Source organism: Scylla paramamosain, chromosome 2, assembly GCF_035594125.1.
Source record: "Scylla paramamosain isolate STU-SP2022 chromosome 2, ASM3559412v1, whole genome shotgun sequence".
Lineage (NCBI taxonomy): Eukaryota > Metazoa > Arthropoda > Malacostraca > Decapoda > Portunidae > Scylla > Scylla paramamosain.
In genome coordinates this window covers 32981817-33008758 of record NC_087152.1, presented here as the reverse complement: position 1 = coordinate 33008758, position 26942 = coordinate 32981817, and the positions used below count along the sequence as shown (strand labels likewise).

At 42.3% G+C, this 26942-nt stretch overlaps 1 protein-coding gene across 1 annotated transcript in view; it reads right to left on the bottom strand.

The window, feature by feature from the left end:
* Nucleotides 1-26942, bottom strand: part of LOC135113796 (protein quick-to-court-like) — a 50992-nt gene that overhangs the window by 14500 nt on the left and 9550 nt on the right. The window contains exons 4-9 of the mRNA XM_064029413.1: nucleotides 26747-26942; nucleotides 16109-16270; nucleotides 15533-15683; nucleotides 13028-13185; nucleotides 7848-8158; nucleotides 6785-6962 (exon numbers count right to left, since the gene is read on the bottom strand). The exon at nucleotides 26747-26942 is cut by the window's right edge and continues 80 nt beyond it. Of these exons, the coding sequence (XP_063885483.1) occupies nucleotides 6785-6962; nucleotides 7848-8158; nucleotides 13028-13185; nucleotides 15533-15683; nucleotides 16109-16270; nucleotides 26747-26942 (1156 nt within the window). The remainder of the gene's footprint in view (nucleotides 1-6784; nucleotides 6963-7847; nucleotides 8159-13027; nucleotides 13186-15532; nucleotides 15684-16108; nucleotides 16271-26746) is intronic.

The following is a 26942-nucleotide window of genomic DNA, read 5'->3' as shown; positions in this document are numbered from 1 at the left end:
CTCTAAAATTTCTGATTGGGCAGAGCAAACTTAGTATTGTTCAATGCCTCAAAAACTCAATTCTTCCATCTATCAACTCAACACAACCTTCTAGACAACTGTCCCCCTCTTCTACATTGAACATCCTTGGTCTGTCCTTTACTTGTAATCTAAACTGGAAACTACACATCTCATCTCTAGCTAAAACAGCTTCTATGAAGTTAGGTATTCTGACATGTCTCCGCCAGTTTTTTTCACCTCACCTAGATGCTAACTCTGTACAGGGACCTTATCTGTTTATGTATGGAGTATGCTTCACATGTCTTCATCTCATCAACTCCTCTCCTCTGACTGACTGTCTTCAGCCTCTTTCTCATTGCCACAATGTTGCATCTCTTGCTATCTTCTACCACTATTTTCATGCTAACTGCTCTTCTGATCTTACTAACTGTATGTCCCCTCCTCCCATGGCCTCGCTTCACAAGACTTTCTTCTTCCTCTCACCCCTATTCTGTCCACCTCTCTAATGCAAGAGTTAACCAGTATTCTAAACCATTCATCTCTTTCTCTGGTAAACTCTGGAACTTGAACTCCTTCAAACGGGAGGTTTCAAGACAAGTTATCATTCAGTTTTTGAGTACTGCTTTGGACCCTATTCAGGAAACAGCATCTCAGTGGGACTTTTCTTTTTTTATTGGATTTTTGTTGCCCTTGGCTGGTTTTCCTCCTACATTGAAAAAATAAAATAAATAAAAAAATAAATAAAATAAAATAAATAAATAAAAAAAAAATATTAAAAAATTGGAATTCTCTGCCTTTCCTATGATTTTAGTGGTATGACATTATCACAAAACCTCCAGGACTGAACTGGCCAAAGAACCTGATTAAAGGTTTTTTCTGCATACATCTTTAGGGTGCAGTAATTGCACGGCTATTCAGCCCATGGTCAGCCTCCTTTATACTTCAGAAAAATTGTAACTATTACATAATGGGTGGTAGAGTGAGATTGAGCCTGCTGATCTTAAAGTTAGATTTTGGTAAATCTAAATAAACAATCTTGTGACACCATAAGTTTTGCTATTCAATTAGAATGCAATCCTGTTTTTAATACAGCCACCCTAAACATCTATCTACCTTTCCTTCTTGCTGGAAGTTTGCCTACATTCATCCTGTTCCTAAAAAGGGTGACCTCTCTAATCCCTCAAACTACTGTCCTATTGCTTTAATTTCCTGCCTATCTAAAGTTTTTTAATCCATCCTCAACAGGAAGATTCTTAAACATCTATCACTTCACAACCTTCTATCTGATCGCCAGTATGGGTTCCGTCAAGGCCGCTCTACTGGTGATCTTCTGGCTTTCCTTACTGAGTCTTGGTCATCCTCTTTTAGAGATTTTGGTGAAACTTTTGCTGTTGCCTTGGACATATCAAAAGCTTTTGATTGAGTCTGGCACAAAGCTTTGATTTCCAAACTACCCTCCTACGGTTTCTATCCTTCTCTCTGTAACTTCATCTTGAGTTTCCTTTCTGACCATTCTATTGCTGCTGTGGTAGACGGTCACTGTTCTTCTCCTAAATCTATTAACAGTGGTGTTCCTCAGGGTTCTGTCCTGTCACCCACTCTCTTCTTATTATTCATTAATGATCTTCTAAACCAAACTTCTTGCCCTGTCCACTCCTACGTTGATGATACCACCCTGCACTTTTCCACGTCTTTTTATAGACGTCCAACCCTTCAGGAGGTAAACATATCATGCAGGTAAGCCACAGAACGCTTGACTTCTGATCTTTCTAAAATTTCTGATTGGGGCAGAGCAAACTTAGTATTGTTCAATTCCTCAAAAATTCAATTCCTCCATCTATCAACTTGACACAACCTTCCAGACAACTATCCCCTCTTCTTCAACTGTCCCCCTCTTCTACACTGAACATCCTCGGTCTGTCGTTTACTTATAATCTGAATTGGAAACTTCACATCTCATCTCTAGCTAAAACAGCTTCTATGAAGTTAGGCGTTCTGAGACGTCTCCGTCAGTTTTTCTCACCCCCCAGCTACTAACTCTGTACAAGGGCCTTATCCGTCCATGTATGGAGTATGCTTCACATGTCGGGGGGGGGGGTTCCACTCATACTGCTCTTCTAGACAGGATGGAATCAAAAGCTTTTCGTCTCATCAACTCCTCTCCTCTAACTGACTATCTTCAGCCTCTATCTCACCGCCGCAATGTTGCACATCTAGCTATCTTCTACCGCTATTTTCATGCTAACTGCTCTTCTGATCTTGCTAACTGCATGCCTCCCCTCCTTCCGCAGCCTCGCTGCACAAGACTTTCTTCTTTCTCTCACCCCTATTCTGCCCACCTCTCTAACGCAAGAGTTAACCAGTATTCTCAATCATTCATCCCTTTCTCTGGTAAACTCTGGAACTCCCTGCCTGCTTCTGTATTTCCACCTTCCTATGACTTGAATTCCTTCAAGAGGGAGGTTTCAAGACACTTATTCATCAATTTTTTTGACTACTGCTTTGACCCTTTTATGGGACTGGTATTTCAGTGGGCATATTTTTTTATTGGATTTTTGTTGCCCTTGGCCAGTGTCCTTCCTACATTAAAAAAAAAAAAAATTATAAATAATATGCATTTTTTTAGATGTCCACAGAGAATATAGTTAAGGAGTTTCTTTACCCCTTTCTGTCATGTTACAGCTTACACTCTCAGCAGATTAAGTTATGTTCAGACCTTGAAGGAATTTTCTCTCAGTTGATTTACTGAAATAAATCCAGTCTGTATGTAGTGGTAGCTAAAATTCAACTTAATCAGCATGACACAGGTCCACATCATTCTGGGTAATATACTTCAGCAGTTTAGACTAATATGTTAATACAATTGGGCCTAGGCATTGGTGCATTTCCTATTCACCATCCTTCTACTCTTCCAGAGTTTCTCCCTCTACCAGAAAAAAAAAATTAAATGTTCATTCAAAACTGACACTTCAGGAAAACAGGACAGTGCTTCTTGGCAATATCTGTCACTTGTGTGTCTTTATTGATTTTGGTTGCTTCTCTGTTTTCTCTACCCTATGTCACTCAACCCTTGTTGCCTACTTTCATACCCAGCAAACATCCTTTGGCAGGCTTCTCAGAGCCTGGTAATACTTAAAAAGAAAAAGTATCATGATTTTTAAAGAAGTTCATACTTCTAAACAAGCAAAAATTGGCATGTGTAATGCAGCATGCAGCATCAATATGGTTTAAGTGCCAAAATTATTTATTATATAAATTAAAAAGAAAATATAGTTATCCATTATTGGCTACAGGTGCTTCGGTGTTGAGCAAGGTGGCACATATCTGTGACTAGCTAAAACATTTAAGAAGGTGCTCAATATCTGGATGGAAGACTTGCCACCATCAGTTTTCTCTTTCCATAAATTCAATCCATGAAAAGCCAGCAATCTCTTTGATATTTTCCTGGTGGTGCCAGTGCCATGGTGGTGGTGGTGGTGGTACAAGTGGCCATGAAAGGACGAGTGGTGGTGGTGGTGCACATGGTCATGCCATTGTAAGAGGTGACAGTAGCTGTGCCACTACAAGCAGTGGAGACAGTGACCATGCTGCTACAAGTGTCAGTGAAAGTGATGAAGGCAGTCAAAGAAAAGTTTTACACCAAGCAGAGTTTGGTTTGAGAACTGCAAAAACCATTTTGCATCTCTGACAAGACTGCCACAGCAGACAATGGTCCCTTATGAGAGACAAGATTTATAGTTACTGCTATTTACAAGATTTTATAGAACACAACTCTCACAAATAGCAAGGACACACTGTGTGTATGTACATATGAACATGTACTGCTTTCTTAATTCATTATATCTTGCTCTTACCAATCAAAGCTCATCTACATCAACAGGCACTATTCCTTATCAGCCATCCACAGCGTATTCCAGTTCTGGCCAGCATAACATAATCCAATTACAGCACAGCATTTCCATACATTACAGCATTGCATAGTCATCCTTGGCCAACTGGAAACTACCTCTGGATCCACTGCCCACCTTTCTTCCAGATCAAGGCCACATCATCTGCCAGCACTAACCTCAACCACCTGAATTAGGGAAGCTCTTTGTACTTCAAGAAGAGGTTTGAAAGTGTCCTGAGGGAACAGAGAATCCAAACAGCCAAGTCTCGCAGGCTTTTTGTGTGTTGAGATCTACTGGATTTTCTTGACATTCTTTGGTGAGTTTTTCAGGTTTTCATGATCCTTTCTTATTTTTTTCTTAACAATTAAAACACACTGAAGTTCTTGTATGATCATTAAAAACAGTACACACTTTTTTTTCTCAGTCTATGGAAGAGGGTGACACTTGTGGCTTAGACTGTGTGCAATACACTCTTTCTCCAGGAGGTGAGATTTTCCTCCTGAAAATTACTCCAATTTTTTTCTAATCTACTTGCAACATTACTGATTCATTTTTAAATGGCTGTGCTATTCCCATGTTTCATGTTTTTGATAGGTTAAAAAAAGTTTTGCAACAACTTGACATGGTTAATAAGCATACCTGGAACTGTTATCTTCCATAAAAGTTGTTCTTCTTAACTATCTTCCATTTTTATGAATGGACGGCATCACTCACAGCACATCATATTATTTGAAACAGATGTATCTAATGATTCTTTCATGCTTTCAAATAATGCTCACATTCCATATGCTTCAGCCATCAAGTCAGGCTCCACAGGAAACATCTTCATAGTTTCTTGTAAACATGAAACCAAAAGAGTCTCATCAGATGATGGAGTTTTCCCAGTGAGCACAATTTCAGTTTTGTTTCATTCTAATGTCCTACACAAAATAAGAAATGATCAGCCATTCCTTATCAGTGTTGATTTCCTTGAAGCAAATAAGAGCAAGCTTTAAATGCCAGTGTTCATTTGATTTTTCCCAGTGAACACATGAGCTTTTATCCAAGATTCCTTTATTTTCTACAAAATAAAAAGCTTTCTGGCATTCTTTATCAGTATTCACTTCCTTGAAGCAAGTAATGGGGATTTTTTTAGTATCACATAGTGTTATTTCTTGTTGTACAAACAGTTCATCATTATTTCTTAATCTTGTAGGCTGTAATTTCTTACGATACAAACACAACCAGTCAATCTTTCTTATTGAGCTGTGCAGGCTGATCCAAAGAGGCTCACCCCAAAGAGACAAGCCATACCAATGAGGTGCCTGAGGGAAGAATCCTCCTCTAATGGAACCTTGGCTTGAGCATCACCACCCTTCAGAAGTAAAAGGGGATGAACAATGGTATATGCTCTTACTTCAATTAAATTAACACAATAACATACCCAAGTAAAAACTTAAGTGAAAAATATCAAAGCAACAGTATATACCCACTAATAATCAGATTACTTGTTTATGGTACTGCAATAACAGGGTTGTATAGTGCTATCAAGAAACCGACTTGCATTGTTTAAGGGACTGTGTTAAAGTGAGGGGCAAAATGAAAGGGAGGCAAACCATGACAGGGAGCAGTGGTTCAAAGTAGTGATGAAGTGAAGACACAAGTACATACTTCAAGTAAGAACATACTTACTTCTTATCTTATGAGTACCAATACAAATAAAAAAAAGTTATAAAATCCAATATGAACCATTCTTTGTTTTTATGATTAATCCTATTAAATATAGCTTTGGGATACAAGTTGTTGTGAACTGAGGCTCTGCAATATTGAAAGACTGACAGGCAATATATTAGTTTGTATTGTATATTAAAACTATTGTGAACTAAATTACAAATTGCCATGCAGTTGCCCACCAAACCATATCAGAAAAATGTACATAGGAAAAGCAGCATCATTTATCATATCAAGCTTATCATTCACTTGTTTCAAGATGAGCAGTACTACCTTTATACATGTATTTCAATTTTTTTATATAGAAAATATAATTCCAGAGGAAAATAATTTGTTTTGTAATATTTCATCCTCTTTTATCTTATGAATTTTTTAACTTAATACTAGTCTCTCTCTCTCTCTCTCTCTCTCTCTCTCTCTCTCTCTCTCTCTCTCTCTCTCTCTCTCTCTCTCTCTCTCTCTCTCTCTCTCTCTCTCTCTCTCTCTCTCTCTCTCTCTCTCTCTCTCTCTCTCTCTCTCTCTCTCCAAAAAAATAAGTCATCACAATTTTTTACAGAGAAAATAAAGATTAAATCATCCAATGAATACTCTGCCTGTATACTCCAGTACAAATTTAGTAAATCTAATTTCCATTAAAAATAATTTGAATATAAATATGAATAACCAAAAATATAATATTCAGACATAAATAAGGATAACAAATGCTGACACCACAAATTCACAAGATATACATAGTTGTATTATTCAACTGAAGCTCCAAAGTGATCAAATTAAGAAATCATAATCACATATTAACGAATAAGTGTAACCATCTTGTGCACACTCCCTCTTATTGATACACACAAAACTTTGTGCAAAAGGACAGCCTCTAGTGAAATGGACAGATAGTGCTAGAGTATGTAAGAGAGAGGGTGAGTTGAGAATAAAAGAAATAGATCATAGCTATCAGGGAGGGAATGCAATGACACAAATAAATGGAGGAGCTTCTATAAAACCTACCTCAGTGGGGAAGTTATTAGCAATAGGCATCATATATGAACAAAATATGCTATAACAGATCACATTTTCTGAAAGCAATAAGTCAAGCTATCTGTTGAAAGCAATGATCCTCTACTGCTTACTACCAAAACTCTCATTTTCTTTCACTAACCCACAAAAACCAACACTTCCCCAGCAATGCTCACCAAGTCATCCTCTGCCTGTATTCTGGCCGCCTGCTGTCCCTTTAGGAACATCTGCAGGTACATCTTCTGGTGACGCAGCTCGGCCTCGGTGAGCTCCTCCTTGAGCCGCATCACGTCACGCTCCAGCTCCCTCACACGCTCCTGGCTTTGGTCATACAGAGGCCGCAGTTCAAAGTACCTGTGAAGGGACCATGATTATGAGAACACTTTTGAGAAGGATGAAATATTCAGTTATACAAGATATTGTGCAAGTTCTAGAACGCCTCTCTTTAACAACTTGGAATTAAAATCTGCTTCTTTACATTATCTTTCACAAAGAGGGAATAGGTGAGTTATCCTTTTTATTATTTTGCAAGTTTATCAATGCTTACTTCCACTACTAAACCTGCAACTTTTAACTTTATTACTGTAGAAGCACAAGTTTCGTAGACTTATTTCCACAACCTGGAAAGAAAATCTGCCTCTCCATATTACCCTTTAACAATACAGAGAAGAGTTACTTAAGTGTCAGTTCCTCAGTGTATACTTCCACCATCAAAGCAATACTAAGGCAAGCAGTCTAACACACCTTCAAGTATCATAACTACCAATGCGAATTTACCTTTTCACACTACCCTTCAATGATAAAGAACACATTACTGTGTGAGTCCTAGCTATCTGCACCCAGGTTGTCTTTGCTATACAAAAGCACTACAGAAAGTAGCAAAAGAAACAAAAACAATAATAATGAAAGGAAGACTCATCAATATACCAAGACCCCCTTTAAAGGAGAGTGGCTGATTCAGGCTCCACTCTATGCCATTAACATTCACTAGACTCAAAACTCTACTTAACTCTCTCATAAACTTTTCTTACAACCAAAGTCCTCTGTTAGGAGGTGCTGTCCTATCCCTGATAGGTTAGGGAGATCAGACATAAAACCCCAAAAAAAAGACGTCATCCATATAAACCTGAAACAACTGAAGAAACACCATATATCCTTACTGCAGCCCCAAGCCACTCATACTACTTCCCACCCTAACACAAAAGGCAGCATCTCTCACACTAAGTACCACACACTCACTTGAGGTTGGCATCACTCAGCTTGGACAGCAGCACCTCCACCCTGTCATTGTACTTCTCTTTCAGCTCATTGTAGTCCTCCATGTGGTTTCTCTTCAGCAGCTCCTCTCGCCGCTGGTACTCCTCCCTGATGCGTGCCTCTGCTTCCTCCAGTGCCGCCCATGGATCCACTGGCTCCCCACTGCTGCCCTCCACCACCACCTCCTGCAGCACTCCCTCCCTGTCATCCTTCTCCTCCTCCTCAGCCCCCACCTCTTCTTCCTCCTCTGTGTGGTGGCCTCGCAATGACCCTCGGCTTGTTTCCAGTGGGTCCTGAGGAAAAATTGGTAATATTAACAAATGTGCTCAATTATTTTCAGACATGCACTTGCTTTTCTGGCAAATTACGGATGCTTTTCTCTAGTGTGTAATTTTGTTTTCTGGATCTCAGTTTTGCTTGATTTTATCACCAAATCCTAAGACAATGGTTTTTCATTAATAAAAGGATCCAGTGGGTATAGGAAACAGAGAAGCATGGCTCAGCTATTCAGACATTGCTTTCTTTAATATATTGGGAGGGGACTTCAACTCTATTCACCTGTCATTAAAATAAATAAATAGAATCATAATTAATTCACTTTTCTCTCCTCATACATGATCATCCCCTCCTCCAAAGTTCTACTACACCCTCACTTGACACACCTTGTGCCTCCTGACTGCATGCTTCCCTCCATGCCCAAGTCCACACTGGAGCTGAATGTTTTTCTGAGACACACACATTAAATCTTGCAATAAGTCAAACAGTCTATGGTTCTGTATCTCCATATCTATGAATAAGCAACATAACTTACCAGGAAAAGTATTCATGGTCTCAGGAAAAAATCTTATGATCTCTCTCTCTCTCTCTCTCTCTTTCTCTTTCTCTTTCTCTCTCTCTCTCTCTCTCTCTCTCTCTCTCTCTCTCTCTCTCCTGCTCCCCTCAATTACTTCTCACAAAACTCTGAAAATACGAACCCCTCATTTCTTTCTCTCCCTTCCTCATTACCATGCCATTATTGTCTCCCAAAGACTATTACATTTGGCAACAGAAAATGTAATTCTCTGACAAAAAATAGAGGATGTGTGGTTGTTAGCTAGTTGTGTGAACGAGTGAATGAGCGAGACTTGTGTGAGGCATGAATACGTGTATGAGTGAACGAGCTAGGCTTCAGTCATAAGTGTTAAGTGGAAGTGCGCGGCCTGGCGCCGGGAGATCACCTACCTCCAGCCTTCTGTTCACACCTTCTGTGAATAAACACCTGCACTGTTACCTGCGTTTCCTGTGCCCCTGCTGGTCAAGAGTCGAACATGGCGCAGTGAGTAGGATCAGGACAAGGCTGCAGTGGGTACGGCGCAGAATGGAGAAGCAGTTGGAGGCGCTGGCTGCCCTGCTAGCGCGACAGTCGGAGCAGAGTCAGGCTCTGCTAGCGCGACAGTCGGAGCAGAGTCAGGCTCGCGAGGAGCGTTTAACCCAGCTGCTGGAGAGAGTGGGGACACAAGCTCCCAGTCGCACCACGGCGAGCAATGAAGGCGAAACCACAGCCCGCAGCACGTCTACCCAGGGCGCGAGGTTCCCGACGTCCGCCACCATCATTCCTCACTTAACGGCGTCAGCATCTTTACGTGAGTTCGACACGTGGCGCCATAAGTTTGAAGGATACGTAACCCTCGCCAGGATAGACTGTCTCTCCCTGGCTGAGCAGAGGGCGGCACTCGCTGCTGTCCTAGACGACGAGTGGACCCGTACACTTCGCTACGGGATAAGCTTACCGAGAGACGCGGAGTTAAGAACCATCCTCGATGCAATGTGTGAGTACCTGCGAAGCCAGCGCAACATCATCATGGATAGAAGAGACTTCTACTCCCGCGTGCAAGAAACGCAAGAAGGTTTTGACGACTTTTTATGTGCTGTAAAGGAAATCGCCAATTTCTGTGACTTTTGCGACCAGTGCATAAACCATCAGCTGCGTGACAGAATTGTCGTTGGGACACGAGACGAAGTGGCTCTGAAACGCATGCTGGAAAACAAGAAACTCACCCTTGAAAACGCCATAGATATTTGCAGAGCATCAGAGAGCGCTAACCAGTGTAGTGCAGTACTAAGGGGCGGCTCTCACTCTTCGAGCCATGGTGTGAACGCTGTCTCGAACTACAGGAAGGGCAGTTTCGGGGGCTCAAGCCCCACGGGCTGTTATCGTTGTGGCAAAGATTGTCGCAGTGACAAAAGGGGATGCCAGGCAATAGATAAAGTGTGTCGTAACTGCGGGAAAAGAGGGCATTTTGCGAGTGTATGTCAGCAGACAGTGAGGAAACGACGAGGAGCTTCGAGGAGTTCCTCAACTGTCTCTCCTCATCGCGGTGCAGGCCCGAGGCGGGGAGCCAGTGCCAGTGTATACCAGCTCTTATCAGGCGTATACACAAAGACGGTGACGGCACGACCTGCGCCCCAGGTGCTCATTACCGCCACACATCCCGCTGGAAGAGACAAGATTACGTGGACTCCTGACTCTGGGGCCGAAACGACCGTTATTGGCCTCGACACGGCAACACTCCTTGGAATCCCGCCCTCCAGCTTGGCGCCCGCTGATGGTGATGGACTTTATGCTGCCGGTAATCACCCCCTCACCTGTGTAGGAACTTTCTCGTCGCACTTGCAACTGGGCGACAGGGAAGCTGAGACTGTTGTGAGCGTGGTGAAGGAGGTGAAGGGGGCGCTGCTTAGCTGGTACGATTCCATCGCTCTCGGAATCCTCCCCGAAGATTTTCCGGCTCAAATCCGACCGCTACGCAGGGAAGAACAGCGCACCGGCAACAGCTCCATCAAGTACCCGACCGCCTCGCAGCCACCTCTATCTACTTCTGGTGACCTCGACCCTCTCCACTCAGCGGTCATCTCAGCGTTATCTGCCACCAATGAGGACGGCGTCCGCTTAGCACCACTCCAGGATCAGACTGTGGAAATGGTACGTGCCGCAGCAGCAAGAGACGGGGAGTACTGCTTGCTCAAGAACGTCATCATCGAGGGCTTCCCTGATCATTGCCACGACCTCGATCACCGCTTGCGTACGTACTGGCCGGTGCGCAGTCTGCTGGCCGTAGACGACGACCTGGTGGTTTACGGGCCGAGGCTTCTTATTCCTCACAGCCTCCGCCGAGAAACACTAGAGCGACTCCATGACAGTCATCAGGGGATGGAGCGCACCAAGCGACGGGCCCGACAAACGGTGTACTGGCCTGGTATGGACAGAGACGTTGAGAACGTCGTTTCTGGATGCTCACTATGCCGTCCACTCCTACCAAGCCAAGCCAACGAACCTCTCTGGCAGGACACGGACACACCCAGCAGGGTGTTTGAGTCAGTTTCTGCAGACTACTTCCACGCAGCAGGCCGTACATACCTCGTGTATGTAGATCGCTTGTCTGGGTGGCCTCACGTGTCTGCATGCTCACGTCCAGCATCGGCTGATCAGCTCGTTCGTGTCCTTCGGGGTGTGTTCGCCGACACGGGCGTGCCTGTTCTCCTGAGGACTGACGGTGGACCGCAGTTCACTTCTTCATCGGTACGGCGCTTCCTGGCTCGATGGGGGGTGGAGCATCGTGTATCTTCACCTCATTATCCACGCTCCAATGGTCACGCCGAGGCAGCGGTCAAGTCCGTGAAGAAGCTGATCCTCACGACCACACAGCAGGGACACCTGGACGAGGATGCGTTCGCTCGCGGGTTGCTGGAACTGCGCAACACTCCGAGGGCGGAAGGGCGATCACCAGCACAAGTCCTCTTCGGTCATCCTATGAGGTCCTGTGTCCCGGCTCATCATCGCTCATACGCTCAGCAGTGGCAGCGCGCTGCTGATGAGTGCGACGCCAAGGCAGAGCGACTGAGGAAGAAAGCGAAACTTCGCCACGACGCGTCCGCCCGTACTCTTCCTCTCCTGCACCTCGGTGGCCACGTCGACGTTCAAGATCACACGACAGGCCTCTGGGATCGCCTGGGTGTCATCGTGGCTGTTGGGCGAAGGAGAGACTACCTCATCAAGATGGGCAGCGGTCGCGTGATGTGGCGTAATAGAAGACACCTACGCCCACACAGACCTCTTGCTCCCCTTCCTGTCGAGCAGCACACCGCTCATGGCGGTGCAGCGCTTCAGCATCAGGGTCACGAGGAACACCACCATCCCGGCAGCCCGGAGCATCAGGGTAACGGGGTACACCGTGGCCGAGAGCAACCAGAGCGTCGAAGCAGCCGACAGCGTAGGGAGCCGAGACGACTGCAGGTGCGGTGGCACCGTAGCACCTACGATTAGTCGTACGTGTTCATTGTACGCTGTGTTTGTTTTGTGTATATGTACCGTGTTTTCTGTACTTCAATCATTGTAACTTTGTTTCATGTGTTACGGTAGCCATAACAAAGATAAGGAATCTTCCTTATGTCTCGGGGGAGGTGTGTGGTTGTTAGCTAGTTGTGTGAACGAGTGAATGAGCGAGACTTGTGTGAGGCATGAATACGTGTATGAGTGAACGAGCTAGGCTTCAGTCATAAGTGTTAAGTGGAAGTGCGCGGCCTGGCGCCGGGAGATCACCTACCTCCAGCCTTCTGTTCACACCTTCTGTGAATAAACACCTGCACTGTTACCTGCGTTTCCTGTGCCCCTGCTGGTCAAGAGTCGAACAGAGGAACAAGAAATAATTTTTTTTTCCTAATGGAGAAAGGTCTCTCTCTCTCTCTCTCTCTTTCTCTTTCTCTCTTTCTCTCTCTCTCTCTCTCTCTCTCTCTCTTCCAAGACAAAAGGAAAACAAAGAATACTGGAAAAAAATGGAAAACTAATTATAACTATACAAATAAAACAATAGCACCCAACGTACACATAATACTAGTGTGTGTGTGTGTGTGTGTGTGTGTGTGTGTGTGTGTGTGTGTGTGTGTGTGTGTGTGTGTGTGTGTGTGTGTGTGTGTGTGTGTGTGTGTGTGTGTGTGTGTGTGTGTGTGTGTGTGTGTGTGTGCGTGCGTGCGTGCGTGCGTGCGTGCGTGCGTGCGTGCGTGCGTGCGTGCGTGCGTGCGTGCGTGCGTGCGTGCGTGCGTGTGTGTGTGTGTGTGTGTGTGTGTGTGTGTGTGTGTGTGTGTGTGTGTGTGTGTGTGTGTGTGTGTGAATTTTAATAACTGACCCTGGAGGAGAGGCTGGGTGAGGTCAGGTCATCATAGTGGCCCGAGTCAGCCAGAGAGGAGCGTGTTAGGTCAACAGAGTCTGCCCTTGTCTCTGCCACTGAGCCACCAGCTGGGGATGCTGTAGGAGGCTCCTGTGGGACGGTGGAGTCTGGAGCACCTGATGGGAGGAAAACATGATGAAATGAGGGTGGAGGAAAACAAGGACAATGAAGGGTGGAGGAAAAGAAGTGGAGTGTGAGGAATGAAGGGCCAGGAGAAAAAGGGGAGTGAGGTTCGAGGATGAGGAAAGGAAGGGGAGTGTGGTTCATGGAAGAAGAAAAATAACAGATTACATTAGAACATATTACATAGGAAGAAAAGGATAACATTACACAAGAATGACAGATGAAGAAGAGGATGGAATGAGAGGAAAGGAGGAAGAGATGGAAAATTTGAAAGAATGAATAAGAGGAAACAAGGAAAAGGAATAGATATAGAAGGTGAGAAGAAAAGGTGAAGATATAGAAAATAGAAGAATCATATGTACTGAGGAGAAAGAACATTATGTAGAGAAAGAATTCAATAAGACACAAGAAGGAAGAGGAGGAGACAAAATCACTGCACATACAAACACTGGATGGGGGAAAAAAGAAAAATGAAGAATGTGGTGACCAGTGCGGAAGAAGAAAAAAACATATGTAAGAGAAGGAACAAGAGAAAGTTAAAGAATAGGGTGGTACAAAGTGGAAGAAGGATAACATAAGGGTGAAGGAAAAAACAGGTGAGGAGGGACAGGTGAACACACAGAGGAATGATCAATAAGACAGCCCAGAAAGAAGAGAAATAAGAGATATAGAGAAAACAAGAAAAAGATATGAAGAAGAGATAGAGGAAATATAGAAAGAAAGCCGAGAAAATGACACTGAGGTAACAAACAATGGAAGAGAAGAAAGATGAAAAGAAGTGAGAGAAAAATAGACATTTTCTTGAATGGAAGAGAAGAAGAGAGAGGAAATTACAGCCATTTTCTTTAAACTTTATGATAGCAGGGTGGAAATAAGCTCCAACTCATGCTTTTTAAAAATTCATATTAAATCCTTGGTCTGCTGCATTTTTCATGTGTGTGATGAGATGAAACCCAGGCAGCCATTAAGACTGGCATTTGCTATTAAATCATATTATATGAGAGAGAGAGAGAGAGAGAGAGAGAGAGAGAGAGAGAGAGAGAGAGAGAGAGAGAGAGAGAGAGAGAGAGAGAGAGAGAGAGAGAGAGAATTGCCTACCTTCATTCTTTATGTACCTGTGTGTCTATCAACCATCTATCTTCACTGCTTATCTATCTATCTATCCACTGGTTGAAACTCGAAGTCCGGAAGGAAGTAATGGCAGAGAGAGAGAGAGAGAGAGAGAGAGAGAGAGAGAGAGAGAGAGAGAGAGAGAGAGAGAGAGAGAGAGAGAGAGAGAGAGAGAGAGAGAGAGAGAGAGAGAGAGAGAGAGAGAATGTGGGTTAGTAATGAATGAGAGGTGGAGTGAGAGTAGGAAGGCAAGAAAGAATGGCAGGAAGAAGAGGAATGGAGGGAGGAACAAGAATTAGACGAGAGAAAAATAAATAATGAGAGAGCCAGGGGGAGATTGAGTCAGGCAGAGAGGAGGGCGAGGGGAGAGAAGAGGGGATAGAGAAGAGGGGAGGAGAGGGGAGCGGGATAACGTGCGATAATGAGAAGGGGGAAGAGAATTATGAGAGAATCGGGAAATTATGGCGGGAGATGTGAACAGTGAAATCCTCTGCTGATCATCAAGTCTATTCCTGCTCTCTCTCTCTCTCTCTCTCTCTCTCTCTCTCTCTCTCTCTCTCTCTCTCTCTCTCTCTCTCTCTCTCTCTCTCTCTGTTTTTGTTGTTCTTAGCATTCACATACATGTATCAATCAACATATATATGTATCCATTTATCTATCTACCAACATGCCCATTTATATTGTATGTATGTCTGTCCCCGTTTCTATTTTATCTACGAGCTACTAATACATCGATATACTTATCAGTCTATGTATATCTATCCTCCTTTCTATTTATACATATTCATCTACCTATTTGTATCTATCTACTAACAAACTCCAAATCTATTTTTTTATTTTTTTTTAGATGGATGAGGTTAAAATAACAAACTTCACTTCATAATGACAGATTTTCATGGGAATTCTGTAGCAAGTCTTATTATTGTTTTCATATAGCTCTATCTATCTGTTCCCTTTTAGGCAGACAAAATTTAAAAACAAAGAACTCCCGAATTATGCACTACGATTTTTCACGCTTCCTTTCCAGTACTCATCGGTTTAGTATAGGCCTATCTATTTATGCTTCTTTATCTATCTATTCTCTTCTAGACAGATGAAGTTTAAAGCAAAAAAAACTTCCGAATTATTAAGACTTTCACGCATCCTTTCTAGCAAATCATCTCGCAGCTGGTATGGCTTAAGCAGTCCTCAGAAAGGTACAGTATGTTAGTCTCGCAGCGCCTCACTCACCGGAGCTCACGTTCTCCATCAGTCTCCTCAGCTCCGGCTCGCTCCCCTCTGAGGGCGTGGAGGAGGTCTTGGACGTGGCGCGGGCGTTGCCATCAGCGTGGGTGCGGGAGGCCGGCGGGGGTACCACCACGCCTTCATTTTTGCCGTCAACCTGAGGGAAAGGGAGGGAACGTGTGAGAGCAAGGGGAAAGGAGAAAGGGAGGGAGCGTGAAGGGAAGGTGGAAGGGAGTAAGGGAGGGTGTGTGGAGGAGTGAAAAATGAGGTATTTTGAGTTTATATAAATACTTTCTCTCTCTCTCTCTCTCTCTCTCTCTCTCTCTCTCTCTCTCTCTCTCTCTCTCTCTCTCTCTCTCTCTCTCTCTCTCTCTCTCTCTCTCTCTCGTTTCCCCTTCACTTACTCATTTTTCTTCTGTCTCGGTCTCGCTCTTAGTTTTTATTTTTTTTATCTATTTTTTCCCTTCCTCTTTCTTCTCATTTGCGTCCCTTTCCACTTCGCCTCCTCTCTCTCTCTCTCTCTCTCTCTCTCTCTCTCTCTCTCTCTCTCTCTCTCTCTCTCTCTCTCTCTCTCTCTCTCACCTTATCTTCTCTTCTTCCATCTTCGCCTTCCGCCTCATCTTCCTCGTCCTCCCAATGTGGATTCCGTGCCTTCAGCAGCCTTAGTTCGACAAGTTCTCGTGTGAGTCGAGCGATTTCTGTGTCTCTCTGCTGCACTTCCCGCCGCGCCTCTGACAACTGGGACTGCGGAAGAAAGAGAGTTTGGTAAGTCCAAGGCGAGAACACGGAGTTGATTGGATAGAGTAGGAAGTAGCTGGAATGGGATGAGATAGAATACAATGGCGATAGTTTGGCAATGTTGAAGAAAGGAAATGACATGAAGCGTTGGTTGGATAAGGTGAGAAGGAATAGGGATGGAATGGAATGCGGTTGTGTCGTGTGGAATGAGGAAGAGGTGGAGGATAGTAATGGGAAAGGAAAACTGGTTGATTGATTGACTGGTTGATTGACTGGTCGACAGACAGGCACTACAGCAACAAGGTCTGGCGTGACATATTTACATGAATGGTTACAATAATAGGAAATTAAATAACCAAAGAGTAAGAAGGGACTGGAATGGGATGAGATGGAATACAATGGCGATAGTTTGGCGATGTTGGAGAATGGAAATAACGTGAAGCTTTGGCTGGATAAGGTAGGAAGAAATAGGAATGAAATAGAATGTGGTTAAGTTGTGTGGGAAGAGGAAGAGATAGAAGATGGTAATGGGGAAGGAAAGCTAAATGAGTGACTGACAGACTCACAGACAGGCGATGCAGCAACAATATTAAAGCGTCGCCTACAAGAATAGTTTAAATAATAAGATACGAAATAGAGAGACCCACGCTAAAACAGCAATGGTTTCCGGAGAAGGCGTAGATTGCGAGGGAAAGGTTCTGTGTTAGAGAGGATTTGGATTTGCGAGAATGAAATAGGAAAGGCGTGTGCAGCGAGGAGTTGGTATTAAAATTTTGAAGAGAGATATACGTGTCTCGTTTTACAGAGAGAGAGAGAGAGAGAGAGAGAGAGAGAGAGAGAGAGAGAGAGAGAGAGAGAGAGAGAGAGAGAGAGAGAGAGAGAGAGAGAGAGAGAGAGAGAGAGAGAGAGAGAGAGAGACGAGCATCCTAAATAAAGCTATAACCTTTAAGATAGTAAGAGTTCAACGTGACTCCTGGAACATCATTAACAAAGCAAGATCGAGCTAATGAAATTTAAAAGCCACTGAAGGAACAATGAAATTAAAGATTCAGTATGAACGCAGAACAACATTTCCTGATGCGTGAGGTGATAGTGAAAGTGGTGGTGGTGGTGGTGGTGGTGGTGGTGGTGGTGGCATTAGGAACAGTAGTAGTAATAGTAGTTGTAACAGCAATCGTAGTAACAGAACAGAAAAGAAGAAACTTAAGTCGTCGTCGTCGTCATAGTAGTAGTAGTAGTAGTTGTAGTAGTAGTAGTAGTAGCAGTAGTAGTAGTAGTAGTAGTAGTAGTAGTAGTAGTAGTAGTAGTAGCAAAAATAGCAAAGCGCATTATATTAAAACACTACTCCACATTTTCCACTTTTCTTTTCACTTTCACTACGACAAAACCATAAAATAACATACAAAGTAATGCCTTTTACTGATCACTAGGGAAACAAAACCGGAATGGTGACACTGATTAATAGCTGACGAAAGTTCGTGATAAATGGAACCAATAATGCAATCATAAGATAAACTCACTCTCTCTCTCTCTCTCTCTCTCTCTCTCTCTCTCTCTCTCTCTCTCTCTCTCTCTCTCTCTCTCTCTCTCTCTCTCTCGCTCTCTCTCTCTCTCTCTCTCCCCCTACGGTATTGGTGCTGAAATCGGCTTAAGAAAATAATCTATATACGTACAGTCGACCTTGAACTGAAGCTTAGGGAAGACTAACATTCTCTCTCTCTCTCTCTCTCTCTCTCTCTCTCTCTCTCTCTCTCTCTCTCTCTCTCTCTCTCTCTCTCTCTCTCTCTCTTCTCGCAACTTCCCCTGCACGCTCTCATAACTTCAGCTGAAATTCTTTACCTCACACTTCATGCACTAACAACCTCCAGCCCTCCTCCTCCTCCTCCTCCTCCTCTTTCTCTTCCTCCTCTTTCCCAAAACTTTCCTTCCTTCTCCTCTGCTCTATGTAGTTGTCTGTCTGTCTGTCTGTCTATCTATGTATGTATGTATGCATGTATGTAGTTAGCAGCTCAACAAATACGAGTACTCTTGTAACAATATATGTCAGTGGTGTCTCTTCTTTTCGTTCTTTCTGTAAAATCCAACAAAATCCAAATTCTTCTCCTCCTCCATCTCGCTCTTTCCTTCCCTCCCTCCCTCCCATGGGCGTTCATTAGCTCTCTCTCTCTCTCTCTCTCTCTCTCTCTCTCTCTCTCTCTCTCTCTCTCTCTCTCTCTCTCTCTCTCTCTCTCTCTCTCTCTCTCTCTCTCTCTCTCTCTCTCTCTCTCTCTCTCTCTCTCTCTCTCTCTCTCTCTCTCTCTCTCTCTCACACACACAAATACGTGGAGTTATTCGATTCTTCTTTGTTCGGAGCTTGCCCAATATTTCTTAATTTCTGTGTGTGTGTGTGTGTGTGTGTGTGTGTGTGTGTGTGTGTGTGTGTGTGTGTGTGTGTGTGTGTGTGTGTGTGTGTGTGTGTGTGTGTGTGTGTGTGTGTGTGTGTGTGTGTGTGTGTGTGTGTGTGTGTGTGTGTGTGTGTGTGTGTGTGTGTGTGTGTGTGTGTGTGTGTGTGTGTGTGTGTGTGTGTGTGTGTGTGTGTGTGTGTGTGTGTGTGTGTGTGTGTGTGTGTGTGTGTGTGTGTGTGTGTGTGTGTGTGTGTGTGTGTGTGTGTGTGTGTGTGTGTGTGTGTGTGTGTGTGTGTGTGTGTGTGTGTGTGTGTGTGTGTGTGTGTGTGTGTGTGTGTGTGTGTGTGTGTGTGTGTGTGTGTGTGTGTGTGTGTGTGTGTGTGTGTGTGTGTGTGTGTGTGTGTGTGTGTGTGTGTGTGTGTGTGTGTGTGTGTGTGTGTGTGTGTGTGTGTGTGTGTGTGTGTGTGTGTGTGTGTGTGTGTGTGTGTGTGTGTGTGTGTGTGTGTGTGTGTGTGTGTGTGTGTGTGTGTGTGTGTGTGTGTGTGTGTGTGTGTGTGTGTGTGTGTGTGTGTGTGTGTGTGTGTGTGTGTGTGTGTGTGTGTGTGTGTGTGTGTGTGTGTGTGTGTGTGTGTGTGTGTGTGTGTGTGTGTGTGTGTGTGTGTGTGTGTGTGTGTGTGTGTGTGTGTGTGTGTGTGTGTGTGTGTGTGTGTGTGTGTGTGTGTGTGTGTGTGTGTGTGTGTGTGTGTGTGTGTGTGTGTGTGTGTGTGTGTGTGTGTGTGTGTGTGTGTGTGTGTGTGTGTGTGTGTGTGTGTGTGTGTGTGTGTGTGTGTGTGTGTGTGTGTGTGTGTGTGTGTGTGTGTGTGTGTGTGTGTGTGTGTGTGTGTGTGTGTGTGTGTGTGTGTGTGTGTGTGTGTGTGTGTGTGTGTGTGTGTGTGTGTGTGTGTGTGTGTGTGTGTGTGTGTGTGTGTGTGTGTGTGTGTGTGTGTGTGTGTGTGTGTGTGTGTGTGTGTGTGTGTGTGTGTGTGTGTGTGTGTGTGTGTGTGTGTGTGTGTGTGTGTGTGTGTGTGTGTGTGTGTGTGTGTGTGTGTGTGTGTGTGTGTGTGTGTGTGTGTGTGTGTGTGTGTGTGTGTGTGTGTGTGTGTGTGTGTGTGTGTGTGTGTGTGTGTGTGTGTGTGTGTGTGTGTGTGTGTGTGTGTGTGTGTGTGTGTGTGTGTGTGTGTGTGTGTGTGTGTGTGTGTGTGTGTGTGTGTGTGTGTGTGTGTGTGTGTGTGTGTGTGTGTGTGTGTGTGTGTGTGTGTGTGTGTGTGTGTGTGTGTGTGTGTCTGCAGTTGGAGCTCAGAATCGCTTGCAATCAAAAGTTCTCCAAACATTGAGGCGAAGCGGAAAGTAAAACCAGCTGGAGGCTTGACTTTATCTGGTATGAGCCATCCAAACTTTTCCCCTCAAGAATAGAAATGTTGCGGTAGTTGTTGCTGTGGTGGTTGTGGTGATGGTGGTGGTCGTGGTGGAGGTCAAGGTAGTGGTGATGGAGGTCAAGATATGCAGTAGTAGTAGTAGTAGTAGTAGTAGTAGTAGTAGTAGTAGTAGTAGTAGTAGTAGTAGTAGTAGTAGTAGTAGTAGTAGTAGTAGTACTGTAATAAAATGAATTAAGTGTTGTTGTTGTTGTTGTTGTTGTTGTTGTTGTTGTTGTTGTTGCTATTGTTGTTGTTGCTGCTATTATCATTTAACCATCACCCTTTCAAAACCCGTATCAAAAACAGCATGACAACTGAAATAAACAATACACTCCTATAACACTCTTTGCTCATTCCACTCAAACACAACACGAAGAGGCGCAGCAGCAGTAACAGTTAACCAATGCGAAAAAAAAAAGGCGAATCCCTGGAATCTCTTAGTGATATTCTCATCTCTCAATCAAAGTCGAACTTAAAATAGCAGCTCTGTGTAGTATTCAGTTCCTGCAGGTAAAAGGTTCGCAGGTATATATATATAGCTCCCCCCCACACACACACACACACACACATACACACATGAAAAGAACAACGAAAAAATCTGTACGTAGCTTGGAATGGTGTATAGCTGGTACTCGTATTTCAGGATCTCACAAAGAGGCCGTTCACCGCAAGCCAACAAAACTGATATACACAGAAGATATATAGACTGACTTTACGCGCACACACACAACGAAAAGAAATCCCATAAAGAAATTCCGCCAACTTGTTCTCCCGCTTCACACAAACGTGGGGAGCAGAAGCAGAAGCAGCAGGAGGAGGAGGAGGAGGAAGAGGAATAAACTTTTGGTACGTCTGTGGGGAAATATTGCACATTAAACAGTGATTCCACCGACGGTAAAATGAAGACAGTAGTTATGCTCTACCGAATTTCATGCTCATTCGTAGCATCTTCAGTTTAAATAGTGATGGTTAGGGTAACGAAATGTTATCCTATATTCACGTTTCTTGCTATCATTAGGCATACTTTCCTTATTTCTTTTACCTCTTTCTTTAGTAGCAATGGTAGTGATTTAATCGAAGCTAAAATCAATGAATTAAAACTCTATATTGATTTTACGTATACATTTCTATCACTACGCGTCGAAAGATATTAAGTTTTATCCATAATTTCTATCTCACTCTTATGAAAATGTGAAACAGACAAATAGACAGGCATATATACCTAACGGCCTTTGTAATACAGATGGCCGTATAGGATATCACTATAACACGCTAGATAAACATACGTGACTCATGGAAACTAAATACACCGATTCAAGTCGTAGAGTATGAAACATGCTTACATTGCAAAAACAAAAGGAAATGAAAAGAAATGGAGAAACACATTATATTCTCGCAATTACACACACACAAACACACACACAAAAAAAGAAAAAAAAAAAGAAATTAAAGGATAATCTAAGCTTTTTTATGTACCGCTGCTTGCACATGCAAAGTGAGTGTACGTAGTGACGCCGCAAAAGAAAGAAAATGTAGTGTCCGCCAGGAAGAGTAAAAAGGGAGTAAATTTGGCTTATATCATCGCCTGAGGTATTTCACGTATGACTGCCAATGCATGTAAAGTAGGAATTCAGCGACACCACAAAAAGACGTGAAAGATGCGTACTGGTTTTTAATTTTCACGCAAATATAGGGGAAAATAAAAGGGGAATTAGCCCTGCAATAGATATGCATACAAGTCTGAACTATTTCGTGTATCACTAACACTATCACACCGTAACACTGTAAAGGGAGAAGGAATAAGAAAACCCCCATTAACTGCCAATTTTCACACACACACACACACACACACACACACACACACACACAAAGACAGCAACAAAAGCAAATAAACAAAATTATATGTAACGGTCTGAGAGGCACCATGCTAAGTATAAGGTTAGTAAGAAAAAAAAATATATACAAAGTTAAAAAAAAAAAAAAAACGATCACCTGCGAATTTTCACACACACACACACACACACACACACAACTTTAAATATAAAGGAGAGACAAAAAACAAGTAATAAATATATAAACACCTGAACCTTTCCATGTATCGTTGCCAATACACGCATAATCTATTAGTTTAGTGACACCGCTATATATATATATACATGCTACAATTCTCAGCGACCCGCCTTGACACTGTGCCACCAGGGGAGTGAAAAGTTACAGTGTAGAGTGTATAATGGGAGGGGCGTGCCAGACTGTAGTGACACGTGTGTACCTCTAGACTCCAGAGGGCCAGAGGTGCTAGTGTTACGTGTCGCCTTTACGTAAGTGGCGGCGGTGTGCGAAAACAGCAGTGATTGTGGTGGTGGTGGTGGTGGTGGTGGTGGTGGTTGGCAAGGATAAACATAGGGCGTGAATGTCGCTTGTTACCTGCCGTGAGGAAGTGTCTGTTATGCCGCTGCCACCTTCATCATTGTGTATCTGCGTTATTTAGGCTTATTTTATTTTATTTATTTTTTTTTTACTTTCCATCTTTTTTCATGTGTTATTTCTATATTTGTGTGTTTGCGACTTTTTTGTGTATACGTATCTATTTCTTATACTTACTTCACTATCCTAGGTAGACATGCATACGTAACTGTTTATATATATATATTTTTTGTGTGAAATTTAGATAGACTACGAAATGATATACTTGTATATATATATATTTTTTGTGTGAAATTTAGATAGACTACGAAATGATATATATATATATATATATATATATATATATATATATATATATATATATATATATATATATATATATATATATATATATATGAAGTCCACTTAATTGCTTAGTAGCTTCCTTAATACGTCGCATATTAAAAAATTCTAATCGAATTATCCATTTTAGAGCTCCTCTTGGTATAATTCATAAAAAGTGTCATTCTTTTTCGTGTTAATTTACTTACTGGATGATGTGTTTTAGTGCAACGTTGGTGTTACACCCCCTCACTGTGTTATGGTGTTAAGTGCAGCGACGCGGTGATGTGTGATGCTGATGTATAATGTGCTGAGCTGTGATGAGATGTGTGTGTGTGTGTGTGTGTGTGTGTGTGTGTGTGTGTGTGTGTGTGTGTGTGTGTGTGTGTGTGTGTGTGTGTGTGTGTGTGTGTGTGTGTGTGTGTGTGTGTACATGCATGTCGCAACGCACGGCTACGTGTCCTTGAGCCATCGGAAGCCTGACTCACAAAAACTGGATGGCTCTACTTTTTCCATGTTTCTTTCTTTTGTAATCACAGACGTGCTATGGTTGCCCGGGTACGCCTTTCTTCCTCTACCTGACAAACTCTCGTCACACCCTCAAACTGTGATCTGTTCTCCCTGTGGTGAAGCTAGCCTAAATGGTTAACGATACAGCAGTCCCGAGCCCCGGCGTAGTGAAGTACTTGTCTCCACATTTTTCCAAATGTCGTAAAAGGAAACTAAAGGGGGTAGGTCGAGGGGACACGGGTTTCCAGACCTGGCAAGATAATTGATAAACTTAAATGATTGTTGAATATCTTTTGATAATGCTTGTGGTGCTTAATATGAACACTCGTAAAAGGACTAAACTTCCTACTTATTCTCGCCCCTATTCTGGTCTATCTCACCTAAGCAAGAGTTAGGCAGTATCTTAACGCTCATATCTTTCACTTGTAAACTCTGGAACTCTGCTTGTCTCTATTTTCTGCCTTTCTATGAACTATTTCAAGCGATGAATGCCAAGACATCTGCGAAACTAAATTTGCCAATCCACTTGGAACTATTTTCTAAAAGATTTTTCGTGGGGCTGCAGTGAAGCAAACTTTTCTTCCTTGTGCTCTTTGTCACACAGTCACATGTAAAAAAAAAAGAAAAAATGAAATAAAAAAAATAAACTATAGAATATAAATCGTAAATAGCCGTGGGAACCACATTTACTTATCAAATCTGTGTATTGAAATTATGCTCAAGACTAAGACCATTACTGTTCAAGGATTCAGTATGCCAAGCAAGTGTGTGTCCCCTCCACTCCAGTTTGTTTCATCGTGGTTGGAGAGGAGGAAGCGAAGTGCAGGTTAGGTGGCGTCATGTTTAAACGGCTTAGTTATTGCTGTGTGTGTCCATCAATTAGTAGTAAAATGTTGTCACCATCTGCCTTTCACTCACTCCACATTCCTACCCCTCCTCCTCCTCCTCCTCCTCCTCCTCCTGGCATTCTTCCCTCCTCCACCTTTCTGCGTCTCCGCTGATATCGCCCCCTCTTTCGTACGTCGTCGTCGTCGTCTCCTCCTCCTCCTCCTCCTCCTCCTCCTCCTCCTCCTCCTCCTCATTGTTCACATGTTTCCCTGTCACCTGGTAGCAATATTTTCTTACACCACGATCTCTCTCTCTCTCTCTCTCTCTCTCTCTCTCTCTCTCTCTCTCTCTCTCTCTCTCTCTCTCTCTCTCTCTCTCCAACCACTAAACCGTCTCCACCCTCTCTCTCTCTCTCTCTCTCTCTCTCTCTCTCTCTCTCTCTCTCTCTCTCTCTCTCTCTCTCTCTCTCTCTCTCTCTCTCAACACCTGTCATGAGCAGACCGCATCATGTGCACAACTCTCTCTCTCTCTCTCTCTCTCTCTCTCTCTCTCTCTCTCTCTCTCTCTCTCTCTCTCTCTCTCTCTCTCTCTCTCTCTCTCTCTTTTACTCGTAATTTTTAGACTAATATTACTTCCACACATTTCTATTTCATTTCTGTTGTCATTTTTTCCTCACGTTATTCATATTTACTTATTTATACATCTATCTTTAAATGTTTTTTTTTCTTTCCATGTTTGTTTTACTATTCCATGTTTTTTTAATAGAATTTTCCTTCTATCTGTCACGTTTCTCCTTTCCACTTTAAACGAATTCCATCATTTCTTTGCTCTGTCGCTTTATACTTTATGGCATTTGCATTTTCCATCATCTTTTTTTATCTCCGTCATCCCTCTACGCTTTTCGTCTCCTCTCACAAACAATTCTTCTCTTAAAACAATTTCACCTTTTCTTTAACTCTCGCCGCCTTTTTTACCTTTTGGATTTTTTTTTTTTTCGTACCGTGAATAATTCCTTTGCCTCCTCAATTTTGATTATCTTTTCCATCTCTCTGATCTCATTACGCTCTCATTAAACTCCATTGAGATCCTTTTTAATTTTTTGCATTTTTTTTCCCACTTTTCTTATTTAAATCATACGCTCACTCGAATATTCCCTTACGTTTCTTTTATATATATATATATATATATATATATATATATATATATATATATATATATATATATATATATATATATATATATATATATATATATGTATGTATATATATATGTATGTATATATATATGTATGTATATATATGTATGTATGTATATATATATATATGTATATATATATATATATATATATATATATATATATATATATATATATATATATATATATATATATATATATATATATATATATATATATATATATATATATATATATATATATATATATATATATATATATATATATATATATATATATATATATATATACATATATACATATATATATATATATATATATATATATATATATATATATATATATATATATATATATATATATATATATATATATATACACTTTTATTTACGCCCTTAAAACTTTCATTGTTTACTTTAGTACTCGTACAATTCTATAGGTCTTGCGTTTGTTCGACTCTCGTTTTACCTCTTTTATTTATCTATCTCATTTATTTACTTATTTACTGATTGACTGATTTCTATCTTATTTATATATCTATTTATTTACCTATTTACTTATTCAATTACGTCATTTATTATTCATCTTTTTACTTTTTTTTTACTTTTTACTTATTTCTATATATTATTTTGTGTGCAGCGCCTTTATACTCCATCGTTGAGTTGCCTTAAACTTAATCAATCTTTAACCTTTTTATTGTTAATGACAGTATGGTTCTTGTTACTTCAATAACCACAGACGATCCTTCGGGGTACAAATAGAACTACAGATACTGAATGGCTTGAATTACCCGATTCTTCCCTTTGCTACGAGTGATCTTTCGAAATTATGCTCTAATCTTGTGCAACATACTCGTACTCTTAAGTCATACTCGTAGAAGTCAAAGGGTTAGCCTTACAAAGCTCGTTATATGTATTTCTTATCAATGCTTCGGACCATATTTCGAAATAGTGGACCTTTACGTAATAGTTTAAACAAGCCTTAGTGGAAACTGTAAGTGTTTTCAAGGGTGTTTTCATGATACCAGGGATAGATTGACAAGGACTCAACATATGAGGAACGAGGAGACACCCACGAAAACGACTTATCACCTTTCTAGCCCTAGAAACAAAGCGTTTAAGAATATGAGCCTTTGGAGCATACACTAAACATTTCTGCGCCGCACCACCACTACATTCAAAATGATTGCGTTGAAGTGACCCCGGTTTTTAAGGGTGTTTTTTACGGTTCTAGCGACGGATTAACAAGATTTATATATTATCAACGGAAGAAATACTCTTGAGAACTCGTCTAATCATATCACTGGCCTTTGAAAATCGTCGAGGTGAGAGAATAAGGAATTTAAGAATATGAACCTTAAACTTACCTTCAGTTCCCGGATCCTGCGTGCCGCCCTCTGCGTCGGCGTCAGGTACTGCTCAGGATCATGATCGTGGTTGTGGCGGCAGTGCAGGACATACTTGAAACTCCTGCCGCCCTTGGAAGCGCCGCCGGGCCCCCCACACGCCTGGCCGCGGTGGTGGTGCGTGAGGGCCGCGTCGCAGCTCACAGCGGAAGACACA